We start from the raw sequence: 16,094 nt of genomic DNA, 5'->3' as shown, positions 1-16,094 counted from the left end.
AGAATTGTTTTAAGGGCTTTCGAGTGGCGCAGCGGTCTAAGGCACTGCATTTCAGTGCTAGTGGTGACACTACAGATACCCTGGTTTGAATCCAGGCTGTATCACAACCGGACGTGATTGGAAGTCCCGTAAGGCGGTGCACAATTGGCCCAGCGTTGTCTGGGTTTGGCCGGTGTAGGCTGTCATTGGAAATAAGAGTTTGTTCTCAACTGACTTGCCTCGTTAAAGGTTAAAAGTGTTACATAGCCGCGGTGGTTTGAGATCGATTATTATGCTAATTAGATTTCTGCTGGGGCAGGGACATTGACTTTAGGGGATTTTAACAAGTCTTAGCTGATATATAATTATATTCTTAGACCTAGATAATACAGTAGCATCCTCTAGTAGTGAAACATTCTTTTATCAATGAGTTTACTTCTAAACTTGGTGATGTAACACAGATAAATCTGTTTTATTCATGTCTAGATAGTATTTTCCTGGTTAATAACCCATTACAGTCTAAGCCCTGTTCGTGAGAGTCTCACCTTTACACTGAGGGATTATAAGTGTGTAGCCCCAACTGTTCGGACGCTACAGACAGAAGTCGACAGATCGGCTGTGTCGACTTTAGAGTCCCAAGATGCTTGTTGGGGTCATTGAGCAACACCATGGTGTTCGTGAGAGTCTCAACTTTCCATAGAGGGTTCATAATAGGTTATAGACAAACCGTTCAGACGCTACAGACGATTGTGAGAAGGACATTTTTTGGGGGATGTCTCATGGTTTGACAAACATTGCTCTAGCTCTGTCACCTTTCACCGCAGGTGACTCATGGTCTGACAAACATTGCTCTAGCTCTGTCACCTTTCACCGCAGGTGACTCATGGTCTGACAAACATTGCTCCAGCTCTGTCACCTTTCACAGCAGGTGACTCATGGTCTGACAAACATTGCTCTAGCTCTGTGGATGAGCGACATCGGAGGAAGCAGTGGATTGAGACGCAGAAAAACATATATCAATTCAATTCAAACGGCTTTATTGGCATGGGAAACATGTTTACATTGCCAAAGCAAATGGATAGACAGTAAACAAAAGGGAAATAAACAAGGGAAACATTAGTAAACACTCAAAGAATATCGACATTTTAAATGTTATATTATTGGCTATGTACAGTGTTGTAACAATGTGAATGTAGTTGAACTTTGGAAGGGAAAATAAATAAGATAAATATAGGTTGTATTTACAATGTTGATAGTTCTTCAATGGTTGCCCTTTTCTCATGGCAATGGGCCACAAATCATGCTGCTGTGAATGCACACTGCGGTATTTCGCCTAACAAATATGGGAGTTTATCAATGTTTGATTTGTTTTGAAATTCTTTGTGGGTCTGTGTGATCTGTGGGAAAATACATCTCTAAAGTGGTCATAAATTTGGCAGGAGTTTAGCAAGTGCAGCTAAGTTTGCACCTCATTTTGTGGGCAGTCTTCTGCCTATGGTGGCCTCTCTCAATAGCAAGGCTAAGCTCACTCAGTCTGTACATAGTCAATCATTTTCATAAATTTGGGGTCAGTCACATTGGTCAGGTATTCTGTCACTGTACTCTCTGTTCAGGGTCAGATAGTATTCCAATTTGCTCTGTTATTCGGTTGATTCTTTCCAGTGTGTCAAATAGTTATGTTTTTGCTTTCTTATAATTTGGTTGGTCCAAATGTGTTTCTGTCCTGAGGCTGTGGGGTCTATTTACATTTCTGAATAGAGCCCCAGAACCAGCTGGCTGAGGGGACACTTCTCTCGGTTCATCTCTCTGTAGCTGATGGCATTATTGTGGAATGTGTGGGCATCGCTTCCTTTTAGGTGGTTGTAGAATTTAACAGCTCTTTTCTGGATTTTGATAACTAGCGGGTATTGTCCTAATTATGCTCTGCATGGATTGTTTGGAGTTTTGCGTTGTACACTAAGTATATTTTTTCAATTGGGTGTTTGTCCCATTTCAAGAATTCTTGGTTGGTGAGTGGACCCCAGGCCTCACCACCATAGAAGGCAATGTGTTTGATAACTGATTGAAGTACTTTTAGCCAGATCCTAATTGGGATGTTGAGTTTTATGTTCCTTTTTGATGGCATAGAAGGCCCTTCTTGCCTCGTCTCTTAGATCTTTCACAGCCTTGTGGAAGTTACCTATGGTGTTGATGTATACGCTGAGGTAGGTGTGTGCTCTAGGGCAACAGTGGCTAGATAGAATTTGTATGTGTTGCCTGGCTAGTGGACCTTTTTTGGAACACAATTATTTTTGTCTTGACTGAGATTTACTGTCAGGGCCCAAGTCTGACAGAATCTGTGCAGAAGATCTAGGTGCTGCTGTAGGCCCTCGTTGGTTGGGGACAGAACCACCAGATCATCTGCAAACAATACACATTTGATTTATGAATCCAGTAGGGTGAGGGCAGGTGCTGCAGACTTTTCTAGTGGCCTCGCCAATTCATTGATATACATGCTGAAGAGGGTGGGGCTCAAGCTGCATCCCTGTCTCACCCCACTGCCCTGAGGAAAGATATCTGTGTGTTTATTGCCCATTTCAACTGCACACTTGTTGTTTGTGTACATTGATTTTATAATGTCATATGCTTTCCTCCCAACACCGCTTTCCATCAATTTGTATAGCAGACCCTCTTGCCAAATTGAACAAAAAGCTTTTTTGAAATCAACAAAGCATGAGAAGACTTTGTTTTTGTTTTGTTTGTTTGTTAATAAGGGTATGCAGGGTGTGCACGTGGTCTATTGTACGGTATTTTGGTAAGAAGCAAATTTGACATTTGCTCAGGACATTGTTTTCACTGAGAAAATGTTGGAGTCTGCTGTTGATGTACATATGTACATACTACCTCAATTGGCCCGACCAACCAGTGCTCCCGCACATTGGCTAACCAGGCTATCTGCATTGTGTCCCACCACCCGCCAACCCCTCTATACGCTACTGCTATTCTGTTCATCATATATGCATAGTCACTTTAACCATATCTACATGTACATACTACCTCAATCAGCCTGACTAACCGGTGTCTGTATATAGCCTCTCTACTGTATATAGCCTCTCTACTGTATAAAGCCTCCCTACTGTATGTAGCCTCGCTACTTGTATAGCCTCTCTACTGTATAAAGCCTCCCTACTGTATGTAGCCTCGCTACTTGTATAGCCTCTCTACTGTATAAAGCCTCCCTACTGTATATAGCCTCGCTACTTGTATAGCCTCTCTACTGTATAAAGCCTCCCTACTGTATATAGCCTCGCTACTTGTATAGCCTCTCTACTGTATAAAGCCTCCCTACTGTATATAGCCTCGCTACTTGTATAGCCTCTCTACTGTATAAAGCCTCCCTACTGTATATAGCCTCGCTACTTGTATAGCCTCTCTACTGTATAAAGCCTCCCTACTGTATGTAGCCTCGCTACTTGTATAGCCTCTCTACTGTATAAAGCCTCCCTACTGTATGTAGCCTCGCTACTTGTATAGCCTCTCTACTGTATAAAGCCTCCCTACTGTATATAGCCTCGCTACTTGTATAGCCTCTCTACTGTATAAAGCCTCCCTACTGTATGTAGCCTCGCTACTTGTATAGCCTCTCTACTGTATAAAGCCTCCCTACTGTATGTAGCCTCGCTACTTGTATAGCCTCTCTACTGTATATAGCCTCACTACTGTATAAAGCCTCCCTACTGTATGTAGCCTCGCTACTTGTATAGCCTCTCTACTGTATATAGCCTCACTACTGTATGTAGCCTCGGTTCTGTATATAGCCTCACTACTGTATATAGCCTCACTACTGTATGTAGCCTCGCTACTTGTATAGCCTCTCTACTGTATAAAGCCTCACTACTGTTTTTCACTGTCTTTATACTGTTGTTTTTATTTCTTAACTTACCTATTGTTCACCTAATACTTTTTTTGCACTATTGGTTAGAGCCTGTAAGTAAGCATTTCACTGTAAGGTCTACTACACCTGTTGTATTCGGCGCACGTGACAAATAAATGTTGATTTGATCCTGCAGAGGATTGTTTCTGATATTGGTGCTGACGCATAGTTCAAGGTAATTATTGGGGTCAAATTTGTCTCCAGTTTTGTGGATTGGGGTGATCCGGCCTTGGTTCTAAATATTAGAGAATATAGCAGAGCTGAGGATGATGTTGAAGAGTTTAAGAATAGCCCATTTGAATGTGTGGTCTATATTTTTATAATATTGTTTAGTATACCATCAACACCACAGGCCTTTTTGAGTTGGAGGGTTTGCATTTTATCCTGTAGCTCAACCAATGTAATTGGAGAGTCCAGTGGGTTCTGCTAGTCTTTAATAGCTGATTCTAAGTTTTGTAAATTATCATGTTCAGTGTATTCAGAAAGTATTCAGACCCCTGGCCTTTTTCCACATTTTGTTACATTACGCCTTATTCTTAAATTGATTAAATTGTTCCCCCCCCCCCCCTCATCAATCTACACACAATAGCCCATAATGACAAAGCAAAAACAGGTTGAGAAATTTGAACAAATTCCTAAAAAATACAAAACTGAAATATTGTATTTACATAAGTATTCAGTACTCAGTACTTTGTTGAAGCACCTTAGACAGCGATTCCAGCCTCGAGTCTTCTTGGGTATGACGCTACAAGCTTGGCACACCTGTATTTGGGGAGTTTCTCCCATTCTTCTCTGTAGATCCTCTCAAGCTCTGTTAGGTTGGATGGGGAGTGTCGCTGCACAGCTATTTTCAGGTCTCTCCAGAGATGTTTGATTGGGTTCAAGTCCGGGCTCTGGCTGTTCCACTCAAGGACATTCAGAGACTTGTCCCGAAGCCACTCCTGCATTGTCTTGGCTGTGTGCTTAGGGTCGTTGTCCTATTGGATGATCAACCTTCACCCCAGAATGAGGTCCTGAGCGCTCTGGAGCAAGTTTTCATCAAGAATCTCTCAGTACTTTGCTCTGTTCATCTTTCCTTTGCTCCTGACCAATTTCCCTGTCCGTGCCGCTGAAAAGCTTCCCCACAACAGGATGCTAACACCACCATGCTTCACCGTAGGGATGGTGCCAGGTTTCCTCCAGATGTGACGCTTGGCATTCAGGCCAAAGAGTTCAATCTTGGTTTCATCAGAGCAGAGAATCTTGTTTATCAGGGTCTGAGAGTCTTTAGGTGCCTTTTGGCAAACTACAAGTGGGCTGTCATGTGCGTTTTACTGAGGAGTGGCTTCCGTCTGGCCACTCTACCATAAAGGCCTGATTGGTGGAGTGCTGCAGAGATGGTTGTCCTTCTGAAATGTTCTCCCATCTCCACATAGAAACTCTGTCAGAGTGACCAACGGATTCTTGGTCACCTCCCTGACCAAGGCCCTTCTCCCTCGATTGCTCAGTTTGGCCGGGCGGCCAGCTCTGGGAAGAGTCTTGGTGGTTCCTAACTTATTCCATTTAAGAATGATGGAGGCCACTATGTTTTGGGAACCTTCAATGCTGCAGATATTTTTTGGTACCCTTCCCCAGATCTGTGCCTCGACACAATCATGTCTCGGGAGTTCTATGGACAATTCCTTCGACCTCATGGCTTGGTTTTTGCTCTGACATGCACTGTCAACTGTGGGAGTTTATATAGACAGGTGTGTGCCTTTCCAAATCATGTCCAATCAATTGAATTTACCACAGGTGGACTCCAATCAAGTTGTAGGAACATCTCAAGGATGATCAATGGAAACAGGCTGCACCTGAGCTCAATTTTGAATCTCATAGCAAAGGATCTGAATACTTATGTAAATAAGGTATTTCTGTTTTTTACATTTAATAAATTAGCATTTCAAAAAAACTATTTTCGCTTTGTCATTATGGGGTATTGTGTGTAGATTGATGAGGAATATATTTGATTTGATCCATTTTAGAATAAGGCTGTAACGTAACAAAATGTGGAAAACGTCAAGGGGACTGAATACTTTCTGAATGCACTGCTATATGTTTTTTGCCCTTGGTTCTTTGTTATATGGCCGAAAAGGTTGGAGAAGTGGTTTATCCATACATCTCCATTTTGGATAGATAGCTCTTTGTGTTGTTTGTTTAGTGTGTTCCAATTTTCCCTGAAGTGATTTGATTCTATGGATTCCTCAATCACAATGAGCTGTTTTCTGTCATTCTGTTCCTTCTTTTTTCTTTGTGTATTTGTTTTTGTGTTCCACCACAGTGAAGGCGTAAGCTAAGGTTTTCTGGTTCTCTGTGTTTTTGGTTGGATAGGTTTAATCAATTTCTTTCTTAGGTTTATACATTTTTCATCAAACCATTTCTCATTGTTAGTTGTCTTAGGTTTTCTGCCAGAACTTACATTTGATATGTCAGCTGAAAGGTCAAATATATTGTTCAGGCTTTCTACTTCTAAGTTATGTTGTTGGCCAATTGTTTGTTGATAGGTTAATACACTACCCTCCTTCCATCTATACAATTTCTTAATAGTATGTAGTTTGTTGGGCTTTGATGCCTCATGCTTGATTCTTACTCCGTTCAAGTAGATTGTAATTTTGCTGTGATCTGATAAGAGTGTCAGTGGGCTGACTGTAAACGCTCTGAGAGACTCTGGGTTGAGGTCAGTGATAACATAGTCTACAGTACTACTGCCAAGAGATGAGCTATAGGTGTACCTACCGTAGGAGTCCCCTTGAAGCCTACCGTTGACTATGCACTTACCCAGCGTGCAACAAAGCTGCAAGAGTTGTGACCTGTTTTTGCTGGTTATGTTGTCGTAGTTGTGTCTAATGGGGGAGGGGCATATGTTGGAGGGAATGCTGTCATCTCCAGGTATGCGTTTGTCCCCCTGTGTGTTAAGGGTGTCAGGTTTTTGTCCAGTTCTGGCATTTAGGTCACCACAGACTAGTAGATGTCCCTGGAAAGGATTGGTGTCCTCGTCTAGGATGGAGAAGCTGCCTTCATTAAGGTATGGGGATTCTAGTGGGGGGACTATAGGTATCACACAGGAGGATGTTTTTCTCTGTTGAGATCATTGGGCTCCTGAGTAGCGTAGCAGTCTAAGGCAGTGCATCTCAGTGCAAGAGGCATCACTGCAATCCCTGGTTCGAATCCAGGCTGCATCACATATGGCCGTGATTGGGAGTCCCATAAGGTGGTACACAATTGGCCCAGTGTCATCTGGGTTTGGCCGGGGTAGGCCGTCATTGTAAATAAGGGGAGGGTTTGGCCGGGGTAGGCCGTCATTGTAAATAAGGGGAGGGTTTGGCCGGGGTAGGCCGTCATTGTAAATAAGGGGAGGGTTTGGCCGGGGTAGGCCGTCATTGTAAATAAGGGGAGGGTTTGGCCGGGGTAGGCCGTCATTGTAAATAAGGGGAGGGTTTGGCCGGGGTAGGCCGTCATTGTAAATAAGAATTAGTAGTAAACTGACTTTCCTAGTTAAAAAAAAAAAAAATGCCCTTTTGAATTTCAAGCCAAATGTTTCTGTTTTGATTTATGTAATAGTTCTTATAATAATGAAATAATTGTTATTTTAAAAATTGTATTTTGTGTTATTGACTGTACGTTTGTTTATGTGTAACTCTGTGTAGTTATTTTTGTCGCACTGCTTTGCTTTATCTTGACCAGGTCACAGTTTTAAATGAGAACTTGTTCTCAACTGGCCTACCTGGTTAAATGAAGGTGAAATAAAATAAATAATAGATGAGTTAGGTCTTTTCTATACCAGATTAGCATACCCCCCTGAGTCCCTTCCCTGTTTCGCACCTGGTAGTTTGGTAGATGGAACTACCAGCTCTCTGTAACCTAGAGGGTAACCAGTGGGTCCGTCTCCTCTATACCAGGTTTCTTGTAGGATGACAATGTCTGTATTTATAGTTTTTGGTGAATTCCAGGTTCCTGCTCTTTAGGCCTTGGATATTCCAGGATGAGATAGTGAAGGTTTGTGTTCCATAAAGTATCCAATGTTGTTAGTCCTGTGGTTTGGCCTCAGACCAGTAAGTATGAGCAGAGCCTGCTGAGCATCTGATACATGCCAATGGCTTGGGCTAGTGTAGAGTGGGGTTGCTTCTGTTTGCCTGCTCACGGCCTGGGCGTATGTGTGATTTTCATGTTGAGGCCCTCTTTGCAGAGTTGGGGGGCAGGAGGGGCATAGTCTGATCTGAGTGGGCCTGAGGAGAGGTGTGGGCATGGGGTGTGGGCATGGTTGGTTTGGGGGAGTATTGATTGGTCAGGGTGGGGGTGTGAATGTGGCTGGTGGTTCTGTGGTCTGGATGTAGGTCCTCTAGGTGTAGGTCCTGGGGGGTCCCGCAGGTCTGGGAGAGTGTCTCGCTGGTCTCGCTGGTCTGGGCGGGGTGTCCATTGAACTGTTGCTCCTGTGTGAGTTGTTAGGGCTGCGGTTGAGGGCGATGTCCTTTAGGGTCCTGGCGAAAGTGGGCACTGCTGCCTTGTTTAGGTGGACCTGGTCGTAAAGGCTGTTCAAGTCTAGGGTGAAGTGGTGAGCCAGGTAAACATTAGATTTTGAGGCAAAGTCACGGGAAATACTTGCGTTTACCCGCTGCATGGTAGCAGGGTAGAAGTCTTTTTGTGGTAGCAGGGTGGAGATAACCACTTGTGCGTGGAGGAATGTAGAAGAAGCCTTTTCAATCACTCTCTTGAGTGCTGTGCCTGTGTTTATCATTATTTGGCTGGGTGACCCTAATTGGTCCTCATACAGAAGGTCTAGGGCGCACGCTGGGTGTTTGGACACTAGAGTTTAGACACTGTGTGTTTGTGAAAAAGTGTATTTTCTTATATATATTTCTCGTTTGAGTCCATATGGATTACAATCTGTGGCTTGTTTGACAGGGGGGGGGGGGTGCTAGGAGGGTGTGGGGTCCCCTGGGCTTGGGGTTCTTCATTTATCTGTCCTGCTGTGATATCGAGGCTATGTTCAGGATCTGAGGTGGGATGTTCTGCTGGCTTCTCTAGCTTAAACTGACAGATTTGAATGGGGATTCTGTTATTACGCTAATTACATTTCTGTGGGGGTGCGGACATCGACTCTAGTGGGTTTTAAGTTATCATGTCCAGCATTGGGCCCCGGTGTAAAACGGTATTGCAATACAGACTGACATTGTGTTCTAAGGTTGTGTATTGTGTGTGTGACAGGACAACACACACACACACACAGGGAACATGCAAGGAATGAAGGAATGCCCTCTCTTACAAAATATTATTTCATGGCTATACACTACAGCAAAGAGATAAGATTATGTAAGAAATACACAGCAATTTTTTATTGAACCTTTATTTAACTAGGCAAGGCAGTTAAAGAACAAATTGTTATTTACAATGATGGCCTACACCGGCCAAACCCGTGCCAATTGTGCACCCCCCTATGGGACTCCCAATCACAGCTGGTTGTGATACAGCCTGGAATCAAACCAGGGTGTTTGTAGTGATGTCTCAAGCACTGAGATGCAGTGCCTTAGACCGCTGAACCAGGGTCTGTAGTGACACCTCTAACACTGAGATGCAGTGCCTTAGACCGCTGAACCAGGGTCTGTAGTGACACCTCTAACACTGAGATGCAGGGCCTTAGACCGCTGAACTAGGGTCTCTAGTGATACCTCTAACACTGAGATGCAGGGCCTTAGACCGCTGAACCAGGGTCTGTAGTGACACCTCTAACACTGAGATGCAGTGCCTGAGACCGCTGAACCAGGGTCTGTAGTGACACCTCTAACACTGAGATGCAGGGCCTTAGACCGCTGAATCAGGGTCTGTAGTGACACCTCTAACACTGAGATGCAGGGCCTTAGACCGCTGAACCAGGGTCTGTAGTGACACCTCTAACACTGAGATGCAGGGCCTTAGACCGCTGAACCAGGGTCTGTAGTGACACCTCTAACACTGAGATGCAGTGCCTTAGACCGCTGAACCAGGGTCTGTAGTGACACCTCTAACACTGAGATGCAGGGCCTTAGACCGCTGAACCAGGGTCTGTAGTGACACCTCTAACACTGAGATGCAGGGCCTTAGACCGCTGAACCAGGGTCTGTAGTGACACCTCTAACACTGAGATGCAGGGCCTTAGACCGCTGAACCAGGGTCTGTAGTGACACCTCTAACACTGAGATGCAGGGCCTTAGACCGTTGAACCAGGGTCTGTAGTGACACCTCTAACACTGAGATGCAGGGCCTTAGACCGCTGAACCAGGGTCTGTAGTGACACCTCTAACACTGAGATGCAGGGCCTTAGACCGCTGAACCAGGGTCTGTAGTGACACCTCTAACACTGAGATGCAGGGCCTTAGACCGCTGAACCAGGGTCTGTAGTGACACCTCTAACACTGAGATGCAGGGCCTTAGACCGCTGAACCAGGGTCTGTAGTGACACCTCTAACACTGAGATGCAGGGCCTTAGACCGTTGAACCAGGGTCTGTAGTGACACCTCTAACACTGAGATGCAGGGCCTTAGACCGCTGAACCAGGGTCTGTAGTGACACCTCTAACACTGAGATGCAGGGCCTTAGACCGCTGAACCAGGGTCTGTAGTGACACCTCTAACACTGAGATGCAGTGCCTTAGACCGCTGAACCACGGTCTGTAGTGACACCTCTAACACTGAGATGCAGGGCCTTAGACCGCTGAACTAGGGTCTCTAGTGATACCTCTAACACTGAGATGCAGGGCCTTAGACCGCTGAACCAGGGTCTGTAGTGACACCTCTAACACTGAGATGCAGTGCCTTAGACCGCTGAACCAGGGTCTGTAGTGACATCTCTAACACTGAGATGCAGTGCCTTAGACCGCTGAACCAGGGTCTGTAGTGACACCTCTAACACTGAGATGCAGTGCCTTAGACCGCTGAACCAGGGTCTGTAGTGACATCTCTAACACTGAGATGCAGTGCCTTAGACCGCTGAACCAGGGTCTGTAGTGACACCTCTAACACTGAGATGCAGGGCCTTAGACCGCTGAACCAGGGTCTGTAGTGACACCTCTAACACTGAGATGCAGGGCCTTAGACCACTGAACTAGGGTCTCTAGTGATACCTCTAACACTGAGATGCAGGGCCTTAGACCGCTGAACCAGGGTCTGTAGTGACACCTCTAACACTGAGATGCAGTGCCTGAGACCGCTGAACCAGGGTCTGTAGTGACACCTCTAACACTGAGATGCAGGGCCTTAGACCGCTGAATCAGGGTCTGTAGTGACACCTCTAACACTGATATGCAGGGCCTTAGACCGCTGAACCAGGGTCTGTAGTGACACCTCTAACACTGAGATGCAGGGCCTTAGACCGCTGAACCAGGGTCTGTAGTGACACCTCTAACACTGAGATGCAGGGCCTTAGACCGCTGAACCAGGGTCTGTAGTGACACTTCTAACACTGAGATGCAGGGCCTTAGACCGCTGAACCAGGGTCTGTAGTGACACCTCTAACACTGAGATGCAGGGCTTTAGACCGCTGAACCAGGGTCTGTAGTGACACCTCTAACACTGAGATGCAGGGCCTTAGACCACTGAACCAGGGTCTGTAGTGACACCTCTAACACTGAGATGCAGGGCCTTAGACCGCTGAACCAGGGTCTGTAGTGACACCTCTAACACTGAGATGCAGGGCCTTAGACCGCTGAACTAGGGTCTCTAGTGATACCTCTAACACTGAGATGCAGGGCCTTAGACGCTGAACCAGGGTCTGTAGTGACACCTCTAACACTGAGATGCAGTGCCTGAGACCGCTGAACCAGGGTCTGTAGTGACACCTCTAACACTGAGATGCAGGGCCTTAGACCGCTGAACCAGGGTCTGTAGTGACACTTCTAACACTGAGATGCAGGGCCTTAGACCGCTGAACCAGGGTCTGTAGTGACACCTCTAACACTGAGATGCAGGGCTTTAGACCGCTGAACCAGGGTCTGTAGTGACACCTCTAACACTGAGATGCAGGGCCTTAGACCACTGAACCAGGGTCTGTAGTGACACCTCTAACACTGAGATGCAGGGCCTTAGACCGCTGAACCAGGGTCTGTAGTGACACCTCTAACACTGAGATGCAGGGCCTTAGACCGCTGAACTAGGGTCTGTAGTGACACCTCTAACACTGAGATGCAGGGCCTTAGACCGCTGAACCAGGGTCTGTAGTGACACCTCTAACACTGAGATGCAGGGCCTTAGACCGCTGAACCAGGGTCTGTAGTGACACCTCTAACACTGAGATGCAGGGCCTTAGACCGCTGAACCAGGGTCTGTAGTGACACCTCTAACACTGAGATGCAGGGCCATAGACCGCTGAACCAGGGTCTGTAGTGACACCTCTAACACTGAGATGCAGGGCCTTAGACCGCTGAACCAGGGTCTGTAGTGACACCTCTAACACTGAGATGCAGGGCCTTAGACCGCTGAACCAGGGTCTGTAGTGACACCTCTAACACTGAGATGCAGGGCCTTAGACCGTTGAACCAGGGTCTGTAGAGACACCACTAACACTGAGATGCAGGGCCTTAGACCGCTGAACCAGGGTCTGTAGTGACACCTCTAACACTGAGATGCAGGGCCTTAGACCGCTGAAGCAGGGTCTGTAGTGACACCTCTAACACTGAGATGCAGGGCCTTAGACCGCTGAACCAGGGTCTGTAGTGACACCTCTAACACTGAGATGCAGGGCCTTAGACCGCTGAACCAGGGTCTGTAGTGACACCTCTAACACTGAGATGCAGGGCCTTAGACCGCTGAACCAGGGTCTGTAGTGACACCTCTAACACTGAGATGCAGGGCCTTAGACCGCTGAACCAGGGTCTGTAGTGACACCTCTAACACTGAGATGCAGGGCCTTAGACCGCTGAACCAGGGTCTGTAGTGACACCTCTAACACTGAGATGCAGTGCCTTAGACCGCTGAACCAGGGTCTGTAGTGACACCTCTAACACTGAGATGCAGGGCCTTATACCGCTGTGCCACCCGGGAGCAATAGTGTGATGTGCATTTGATGGTGATTAAAGGTCCAATGCAGCCGTTTTATCTTAATATCAAATCATTGCTGGGTATCAATTAAGTACCTTACTGTGATTGTTTTCCATTAAAATGGTCAAAACAAACAAAAATAGTTTCTAAGCTAAGAGCAATTTCTCAAGCAGGAATTTTGCTAGGACTGTCTGGGAGTGGTTTGAGTGGGGAGGAGAAAACAGAAAATTAGCTGAGAAATTTGCAACTCTTTCTTATTGGTCTATTAACTAATTTACTGCATGGTGATGTCACCATGGAAGGCCAAAACTCCCTCCCACCAAAACAGACTGACATTTCAGGCGGTCTTTTCAAACAGCTCTTACACTACAAGGGCATTATCATAATTTTCACAATTTCACAGTATGATTCCAACCTCATAGTATGGAAATATAAAACCCAGGTAATCATGGTTTTGACTGCACTGGGCCTTTGAGCAGAGTGGGAATCTCACTGCTGCTGTAGTTTGTTGATGGTGCTGTAGATATTGCTGTTGTCAAAGAGGGAGCTGACTGAGACTGGAACAATTAGTAGTCTCTTCCCACAGTCCATAAAGGTTTGAACAATTAGAAAAAACAAATCAGTAGAAGATTTGCATCCATCTGTGATATGTACCTCTTTTCATTATATGACATCTGGGGTGTAATCATTACACAGATTTTGTTGCAAAAAGTTTTTCAAAAGAAACCGTTTACTCCAACGGAAAATGTAAACAAGAGTTTTTATTGAACAAATTCAGGTAGGTTCCTCCCCGTATCGTTTGCTTCTTAAATGGTTTACGGTTTCCATAATGAATACACCCCTGATCTTTTGGTTTGGAGTAAACAGCTTCCATTGCAAAAGTTTGCAACTGTTAGCAACATTGTCTGACTAATGAATACACCACAGGGGGCAGTCCTAGGTTTGAGGTTTATGTGGCATCATCATTACCTCCCAACAGATGGCGTTCTTTCCTACGTGACATTACTAACCCTTCGCAATGAGGAAATCAGAGCATGATTCCTCAATATGGCTCCATCTGTGAGTGACAATTCACTAGACTAGAGTGCATGAATAGATAGGCTAATAGATAGGCTACCTCCTCTGCATGGCCCGGCTTCCGACCAAAGATTTTAGAGGCTCACCTCTTGGTCTCAGAGAGAAAATTTAGCTTGTTTCCTGCATTCCTACACATTTTGCCACGGGGCTGATATTTAAAAAAAAATAAATGCAGTTTCAAAGCTCATAATTTCCAGCAATTCTAAACATTTTGCAGCGGCCCGCCACTGCTAAATGAATATAGGAGAAACACTGCATTCAAGGTCCCACACATTAACACTTGAATGATCACTATTTCACTGAAATATTTAATCATGAATGAGCTTTGTTCAGTAAATGTCACAAATAAACTGCCCATTGAATAAAGGCATTGAAACTCAATATCTAACTCTCAGAATGTTTACCATACTATGACAAATACACAAGTACAAAGAGCATTCAATGAGACCTGAGCATTCTCTCAATAATTAACACTAGAGCTCAGAATTAGTAGCAGGACGGCCTACTGCTGGATATGCTCAGTCAGAGAGACCCATCAATCCCTATGCATAAAATGTGGCCACCTCTTGTTGTAGTTCAATGATGCCAATTACTTAACAGACACTATTTGCCATGGGCATCAGTGTCTGCATCCCAAATGACCTATGGGCCCTGTTCAAAAGTAGTGCACTAAATAGGGAATGGAGTGCCATTTGGGTCACAATCAGCCAGCCACCAACCACACAACATGTGGTCTATACAGCTGTCAGTCAGGGACTAAAATTAATGACAGCTGACCACAAAGGAGAAGACCTCAGCTGTGAGGTGAAGTTCAACACTGGTGATTGATAAAGTATGTTTTTATTACAGTGATTTACATAGACAGCTGAGCTGTGAGAAAGATCATGTACAGGAGTAGTGATGTCTGTCTGTAGGCTTATTTGTTCCTTCTAAGCACTGAGTCAATCACTGGCAGTGGCACACAAACTCAGGGTTTGTGTGCCACTGTCTTATAGGTCCCACACATTGATATCTTTGAAAATTGTGGGGGGGCCATATTGGTATTAAAATTATTCTGAGGGGCCCTGATTTGATGACCCCTCTAGCCCACCTGTTATCCAAACCCTGTGCCCAATCCTGTGTTGTCAGGGGGGAAAGAAAGGGTAATCCAGTCTATCCTACAGGAGTCAATCAGGTGCTTGTTTAGACATCGTTATGCAAGGCATTGTGCCAGATATGTCAGGACTGTAATAATAAACCTATACTGGCTTCTACTTCAGACAACACAAGGAAACCGCATTGACCAATTATATTTTCTGATAGATGAATTGGCAAATAATACTTTGAAATGGAGTGGGCTTCTTTAGCCATATATGCCTTTGTTCTTCAGTCCCTATTGTGGGTTACTAGCCCCCTGTACTGAATAATGTCTATATATCTCGAAAGACTGTTCTGAACAGGAGACTCACAGGGTGTGTCGGGTTTGGTTCCAGCCTAGAACTATCACACATAATAGTGATGATTAGACTACAGTAGGCTAATAATAGTTTAGAGGTAACGTGAGCCCATAATATACTTTATTGTTTCATTCTCAGCCATTTTCAGACACACATTCATGTTTGCAGTGGCAAGAAAAAACGTCGAACTACGATGTGCTATTGGTGGAAGTTCTTCCCATGTGATTGATGTTCAATTTTCTTGTTGTCGGACGGTCTCTGCGCTAATGGCTCCTCCTGCAATAGCAAAACGCAGCTGAGCAAGGGTTGCAGGGGCAACGCAAATATATACATTGTTTTCTCAAGCCGCAGGAAAGGGGTGACTTATTGAGCAATGTTTAAGAAAAAAACATTTTAGATTGCGTGCTTAGACGTCGTTCCAACTGCAGCGAAGGGTTCGGTTTTTCTTTTAAATTCTAAATACCCCAAATGAACTCCGTCAGAGCAACCAGCAGAAGACCCAGGCGAGTGTCGAGGCCGCGCCCGGTACAGCCGGAAAGGAACAACCAGGAAAGAGGTAATGCATTTAATGTAGTCGCTAAGCTAATTGGGCCCATTTCAATCCTTTACAGACATGTTAATTACGTGACTTGTTGACTCAAGTTGAACGATTGTGTGTTGTCA

At 45.1% G+C, this 16,094-nt stretch overlaps 1 protein-coding gene across 4 annotated transcripts in view; it reads left to right on the top strand.

Annotated features, from left to right (window-relative positions):
• The first annotated feature begins 15,438 nt into the window (after window positions 1-15,438).
• Window positions 15,439-16,094, top strand: part of LOC109870283 (F-box only protein 11-like) — a 35,204-nt gene continuing 34,548 nt past the window's right edge. For 2 of the 4 annotated variants that reach the window (XR_004205412.1, XR_002252120.2), the window contains exon 1: window positions 15,662-15,987. Coding sequence is in view for 2 of the 4 variants with exons in the window: in XM_020460714.2 (XP_020316303.1) it covers window positions 15,900-15,987 (88 nt within the window). In the remaining 2 variants the exon portion in view is untranslated. Of the gene's footprint in view, window positions 15,988-16,094 lie in introns of all 4 variants that reach the window. The other 2 variants (XM_020460714.2, XM_020460715.2) reach the window with 2 other exon arrangements.

Source organism: Oncorhynchus kisutch, linkage group LG25 (assembly GCF_002021735.2).
Source record: "Oncorhynchus kisutch isolate 150728-3 linkage group LG25, Okis_V2, whole genome shotgun sequence".
NCBI lineage: Eukaryota > Metazoa > Chordata > Actinopteri > Salmoniformes > Salmonidae > Oncorhynchus > Oncorhynchus kisutch.
The sequence above is the reverse complement of the archived record's forward strand: the minus strand, read 5'-3'. Positions and strand labels throughout refer to the sequence as shown.